Raw genomic sequence first — 7,314 nt, forward strand, 5'->3', positions numbered from 1 at the left:
GTTGTTCTTTTTTGAGCTATACTTGGCACAGTAATTAGGAGTTTTTGACCTTATTATGAATTAAAGTATAGAAAAAACTCTATCCAATGGTATATTGCATGTTGTTATATTATATTGTATTTAGGCAAGAATGCCGGTTCTCCTTAATTTTTGGTTGACAAAAAAAGACTTGTGTGATCAGAAACACTAACACTAGATGTTTGTGCATTTGCGTTTGTTCGTCTTAGGTGGTATCTTAAAACTAATTTATGATTTACAGAACATTATAATGACGTATCATATATAGTTTAATTATATTTTATTTTACTTTCTTAACAAGATTTATAAACATTTTATTGGTAATGCTAATAAAGCTATGGATGAAGGGATTTTAGAGAAGTTTTGCTGCTAATATTTTATAGCATGCGCTGTAAATAATGAGCTTTTAATAAAATTTTGGCACCATTAGAATGACGTTTAAGTTATTTATTTGATTAGTAATTGTTTTCATTTGCACCAAAGTTTTATTATTATTTTGTAATGCATTTGCATGAGATTACAATGTTTTGTATGTCAGTTCTGGTAAGGCATATTAGCTGATTATTATCTAGCCAATTAAAAAAATACTATTTAAAATACCGCATGAATGAAGCACGTGTAGAGTTTGACTACTGAAGCAAATAAAAAATTTTTATATGTTTGTTAAAAAATATATATATTTATGTGAAAGCCTATATGTATAAAAAAATTAAATCAAGTGTCAAATTGAGTTATTTTATAGTACTATAATTTTGGGAATGGGCATTTCTTTTTTTTTTTAATTTGCCAGGCGATGTCAGTCTACTCGTACTTTACAGTACTTAACCGAAATCTAGCGAGTAACTTGGATAAATATACACAGAGGCACAATATGACGCGAGTATATTAAAGTGGGTGGATAATTGTGCCTCTGAGTATATGTATAATGCGTAATATATCTAGTCGTAACGTACAAATCCCTCTGACCCTTATTCCCTATTAACTTGGCATATTTAGTTTTTTTGGTTGTTTTTTATTTTTATTAATATCATTGTTATTTATTAATGGAATATATCATACACCATTTTTTATTATTAGTAAAGCTCTTAAAATGTGAAGTGTAAATGTTAATATGGCTTTATAAATTTTGAATTCTTAAAATATATTTCGTACTATAGTTTAAGAATTCAATCAATATAAAAGATTTTTTTTTGTAAAGTATCCACTAAAATTAAAAAGATTTTCATTAAATAATTTATAAATACAATGTTCGTATAGTGTATATGTGTTTTTTAATAATAAATTGTTTTGATAAATAATTCGCAAATGTTTGTGGTTTTTCTCATTTTTTAACTAAAACATTTTTTAAATATACAACAACATTTTTCAGAAATGTATACAGAATAAAGAGTAGTATTTTTTTTGTTCCTTAATTACAGGTACTACAGGGATTACCGTGAGAGGGAACGCGACAGGTCCAGGTCTAGGGAGCGCGAGCGTGCTGAACATTACAATAGAGGACACAGCCGAACAGAAGAAAGGTATATATATATGTTTATATATACTCCTCCTCCTCCTATATCAGAAATGAGGATATCCGCAGAAGACCCAAACCAGTCATTGAGATAGCTCTGTGAGTCGCAAAGTTCAAGTGGTAATAGGCACATAGCTCGAAGAGCCGATGACGTTGGGGTCCCAAGGTGCTGGAATAGCGAAAGGAGATGTTGATCGACCAGAGGTTCCCAAACATTTTTTTCTCATAGACCACTTTTTTTTTTTATTCTTGCAAGTTAGCCCTTGACTACTATCTCACCTGATGGTAAGTGATGATGCAGTCTAAGATGGAAGCGGGCTAACTTGTTAACCACTTTTGAAATCTAGCTGATTCCAGTGGACCCTGCTACATATCTACCATTTCAAAAATTTCGAAAATATTTGCTATGGAAATTTGCTTTCCGGCTTAAATTAAACAACAAAATTATCAGTTTTCGAAAAAGTGAGAATTGATTACTGAATTACCTAATTAATTTATTGTGCTCACAGCAGAAGGACTCAAAAAAATCTCACTTGTTTTATTTAGAAAACGCCCCCTTCAGTATGAAACTAGATAAAATTTCATGGACACCGCTTACAAACCGTGAACCTAAATTTTTTGTCACGCAAACATAGACCCCTGTTAAGTCTCCTGTGGACCCTTGGGGTTCCACCTGGACCACTTTGGGAACCAATGCACCAATAGACCGAGGACATCAAGCGGGCTGTAGGGAGCTGCTGGATGCTGGCGGCTCGATACTGTGGTGTTTGGAATCATATGTCCTGCATTGGATGTCCGTGGCTGTTAATGATGAAAATAACGATATGCATACTCATATTATAAATAAATAAAACCTCAGAGCAGAACAGGCTACCTTTTTATCCGGAAAAAGCCATGGTTGCCGCAGGATTTGTAATAAACAGAAGTACGCGAACGGAGTTGTGAGTGTCCATGATTTTTTCCGGATAAAAAGTAGCCTATGTGTTAATCCAGCATAAAATCTATCTACATTCTACAGCCAATTTGGTTCAGTAGTTGCAGCGTAAAGGAGAGTAACAAACAAACATACACCCTCACAAACTTTCGCCTTTATAATAACAGTGTAATTTTGTATAGGCCACGCAAGTCGAGCCCAGTGGAGCCGGCGGTGGAGAGCAGCGCGGGCGATACCAGCACCAGCAAGAGCCGCACAGCCGCTGCGCCGTACTACGAAGAACGCTATCGCGAGCGGCGCGACCGCGACCCGCCACCGGCGGAGCGTGACCGCGACCGCGACCGCGAGCACCGCCGCGATGCGCGTCACTAGCATCCAAATAAGCTGACGCCTGGTGACACGGTCCCCGTCGCTGAGCTGTAGAACAACCTTCAATAGTATGACCTCGATTACAACAGTTACCACAATACCAGCCACTAACTGCAGACAAAATAGCTTGCGTGACACAGTGACACGGCCCCGGCGAGCACAGAACCATTGCATCGCCATGCAGCAACCTTGCGACTCACGACATCTCGTAAAAACAAATCGACTATCAGCGTTGAACTGGAAATATCGCTCTCTTTCGTTGCGTTTTAACTAGATATGTCGTGGCGCGCATGTTAGGCTTACAGCGGACAAGTTGGCTTGATTGTAACGGTGACACAGCCCCCGGCGAGCTCAAACCGTCACAGTGTCATATAACAAGCTCTACAACAATACTAAGTGGTATGACCTCGTTTACGACAGTTATAACACCGCCAGTTTCTGTCGTTTTTTTTTCATCGAGTCGTAGCTTGCATACCGAACGGTACGGAACAACAGTGCATTGACATTTTTTTCAATACTAGATGTTTTTTACATATAGATATCGTTATTTTAGGTTTTCAAGTGTCGTGAGTGTTAGCAAGTCATGTTTGCAAAAACGCAAAAGCATTTTTTGGTCTTGTTATGTACCTATAATAATAAATTGGCCTCGCGCTGGTCAAATATGTTACAAAAACTTATTTTGTTTGAAATTCTCTAATCTCTACTTCTGTAATTATATTTGAAGATAAACATGTACAAAGAAAAAAACATTAAAATAGGTAATTTAATTATTTGTGTCAAGGTCATGCGTGCACACTTAATAATATTGACAATATATTGTCAATAAAGTATTTCTTAAAGAGGAAATTTTCCAAGGAAATAAAAAAATCTTACAACTTACCATACTACCCTTAGGGATTAACGAAGCTGTAATTTTATATCAAAGAATCATAAAATCTTTGTTAATGTTCTTTTTTGTTAAAGTTACGCAGATAAAACAGGCTTTCTACTATTTATAGTACAAAGACTGACTCAAGTTTTATTTATTATAAAATATATATAATACAACTTCAAGACGATCTTAGACGTTGACATAAATTTCTCTAAAACCCCTAGACGCGCGTGACTTTGAAAATCCCACCTTAGTGTGAGATGTTTATAACAAATTTTTGTATACTTAGATATATAACAGAATTTTCTAAAATAACGATAAAAATGCTTTTAAATAAATAGAACAAATAAAATACAGATTAATAATAATTTACGTAATATGGGATGAAGATTTTTCATAATATACTGTATTGTAGATTTGTCGATATTTATGTCATTTCATATTATTTAATTATGGTTGGTGAACATTCCAACGTTTTGAGGTTAATCTTACATTAACACCGTAATATCTATTGTGTTACTTTTGTTGAAAATAACTGTATAATTAAAAGAAAATATGTAAATGTAAGTTAGTATGTAACTTTGGTATTGAATAGGATTTTAATAAATAAGTAGAGTGTTAGTTAGTTTGCTAGTGATTTAAGAATTTTTCGTATGGATATGTTCCATACATATTATTGACACTGATCATTATTCGGATTTATTTCTTGAAATAAATTGCTGTATAATTTAATTATTGTTTTATTTTAATAACATATCAAAAAAATAACTATACTTATGATCTCACTACAAAAGCCTCAATAGCTTAACGGTTAGAGCGGCCAGACTCATCACCGAGGGGTGGTGGTTTGATCCCCGCCAGTTGGTCTATTGTCGTACCCACTCCTAATACAGTCTTTCCTAAATAGTTGGAGGGGAATGGGAATATTGGTCATATTTGAAAGATATGGCTAATATTCTTTTAAAAAAGAAAATCGACAAGATTTCCACGTAAAAAACACGGTTTTGTTTAAATAGCAATGGCCAAATGAAAAGTATAATTATATCTATAATAATGCGACTCGACGTCTTAACGTGCTCTCCGAGACACGGGATAGTACATCCAGGTCCCAAGTCCAGACAGAATTTTTACTGAGAATTTCTTGGAAGAAAGAAAATTTCAGTATTTCATAGCCCAACCCAGGACCTCTAATCCGAAGTATGAAGCTACCCACTTAACCAGGCAGTTAAAACAGTTTTTATCTTGATTATCGAGAGTATTACCAAATAAATAAATAAATAAGCTAGTTTATGTTTAAAGCAAATAAATAAATTATTATTGTTATTATAGCGATAGCGATTGCGAATGCAATAGCGATTGCGATAGCGATTGCTAGGTTTATAGTTTATACACTCTTGAAAACACGACCTTCGCGTTTGTAGGCGTGTTTGAGTTTACGAGGACCTGTCATAGATTTGCGTGATTATTTTCTATTCCATGGATTTATTACCTTGAGTGGTGGTACCTACCTACGTAAAAATTAACTAATTTCAACGATCGATTCTTATGACCGCCGGTCTTAAAATTAACTAGGTATCTATAGGTACCTACCTATTTATGTTTAGCGTAGCTTTACAAAATCTGAAATGCTTGCGGTTGAGTGGTTGATCGCATGCTTAGGGTTTAGGTATGTAAAAGGTCAATGGACTCGTGTTTTTGACTCGACCTTGAGGCTTGAAGGCACATGAGAATCATAAATTCCACGGTGACACACCTTTTGTAGTTAATTTATATTAATGGTTGCTTTGAAAGGAATGCCCGTCCGATATGGTTGTTAGGCCCTTTTCTTCCCTACAATACTGACATTGGTGATTGAACTATCTAGCAAATCTGTAATTCAACGACCAGCGACGATCATAGTTAGAGCTAGAAGACCTACACAGATAAGTAGGTACATGTTTTGCTTATTTACCTAGTTACAAATCAGGAAAATTCGATTTTTCATTATTTTATTTAAAAAATCTAGTACTTCCGATTCTCGTGAGAATATCGGGATAAAATATAGCCTATGATATTTGCTGGTAATGTAACTTTTCATTGGTTCGGCTTTTTTGGTTCGGCTTTCGAGTTTTCATCGGTTGGCTTCGGAGCCTAATCAATAATCATAATAAATAAAGAAACAAAAAAATCTAATCTTACCTCTTTAAAATATTACAAGTAGTGTAGTCGTGATAGCCCCTTGGATTTGACCTCTATCGATTCGGAGGACAAAGGTTCGAATCCGGATCGAGGCATGCACCTCTAACTACAGATAAGTGCATTTAAAGAAATTAAATATCACTTGTCTCAGGTTCGGAGAATTTTCCCAATTCTCTTCGTATGTGAAGTGTGCCAATCCGCATTGGGCCATACATAGTAAGCTATACATATGTATTCGGCTCACTGTTGAGCATAAGTCTCCTCTCACATTGAGAGCGGTTAGGCCAGGTCTACAACGCTGGCCTAATGTGGATTGACAGACTTTACACACGTAGAGAATTAAGAAAATCCTCAGGTAAGCAAGTTTCCTTTTGAAAAAAATTCTTTCGACCGTATGACTTTGAATTACTTACAAGCAGTTTATAAAAAAGCCTTCACACTCGGATGGACAAAAAAAGTGATCAAAGTGTTCTCGTTTTTCCATTACGAGGCCCCGGAAACCTTAAAAGTAAAACAGGAGAAAATTTGTTTACTAGAAACTTCATCTAATTTCCCTCTCAAAGTAACTTGAAGGCCTATCGTAAAATCAACTCGCTTACTGGTTCGAAAATTAACTGTAAATTGTTAAAGACCAACCTTTATGTTGTTAATACCTTTTCTTGGTTAATGTTTGATACCTTTCCTTGATTATTGTCAGTCGTGAAACGTTATATAAAATGTCTAGTCAGTAGGGTAGGTAGGTACTTAAGAAATCTTCGCCCTATCAATTTTACGATCTTGCCAAGATTCGTTTTCTTATAAATACCTGCCTATCTACTTAATTGATCTGAGCTGATTTAATTTATCGATAGCTACAGGTATTTAATTAAGTTATAAATTCTAAGGGCAATGTTATACAGTTTACAAAAAAAGCATTCAGTTTAAATGCCTCATCACCATAGGTGTTGGCACCTCACCTTGACCAGCCTTAAGGCAGCGAATACATACTCTCACGATGTGTTTCTTAATGCAGCGAATATATACTCGAGTACGAGCGTGTCTAACATATCCTGCGGACTGTTGCTACTATTTATATGCGACTAGCAGACACTAGCGACTACGTTCACGAGAAATTACGTTTTCCACTAATCATACGGATGGCCTATAAAATTTTTCAGGCTAGAAAGAAGCCTATGTGTTAATCTAGGGTATATCAGCTATCTCCATTTCAAGTTACAGTCAAAGGGGTTCAGAAGCTGTGGCGAAAATGAGGGATAAAACATACTTAAATACATACAAATTTTCGCCTTTATCATTTAACGACTTCGTCAGCGTGGTATTCAGTTTTTCACAAATCCCATGGATTTTTCCGGGCTGAAAAGTAGCCTATGTGTTAATCCAGAGTAAAATCTATTCCAAATTTCAGCCAAATCGCTTCAGTAGTAGCGGCGT

At 35.4% G+C, this 7,314-nt stretch overlaps 1 protein-coding gene across 4 annotated transcripts in view; it reads left to right on the plus strand.

Annotated features, from left to right (window-relative positions):
- Nucleotides 1-4,437, plus strand: part of LOC112051357 (cleavage and polyadenylation specificity factor subunit 6) — a 28,137-nt gene extending 23,700 nt beyond the window's left edge. For all 4 annotated transcript variants that reach the window (XM_024089961.2, XM_024089963.2, XM_024089962.2 and 1 more), the window contains 2 exons: nucleotides 1,437-1,538; nucleotides 2,648-4,437. In XM_024089961.2, the coding sequence (XP_023945729.1) occupies nucleotides 1,437-1,538; nucleotides 2,648-2,837 (292 nt within the window). In that variant the 3' untranslated portion in view covers nucleotides 2,838-4,437. The remainder of the gene's footprint in view (nucleotides 1-1,436; nucleotides 1,539-2,647) is intronic.
- The last annotated feature ends 2,877 nt before the right edge of the window (nucleotides 4,438-7,314 follow it).

This window comes from Bicyclus anynana, chromosome 23 (genome assembly GCF_947172395.1).
Source record: "Bicyclus anynana chromosome 23, ilBicAnyn1.1, whole genome shotgun sequence".
NCBI classification, from domain to species: Eukaryota; Metazoa; Arthropoda; class Insecta; order Lepidoptera; family Nymphalidae; genus Bicyclus; species Bicyclus anynana.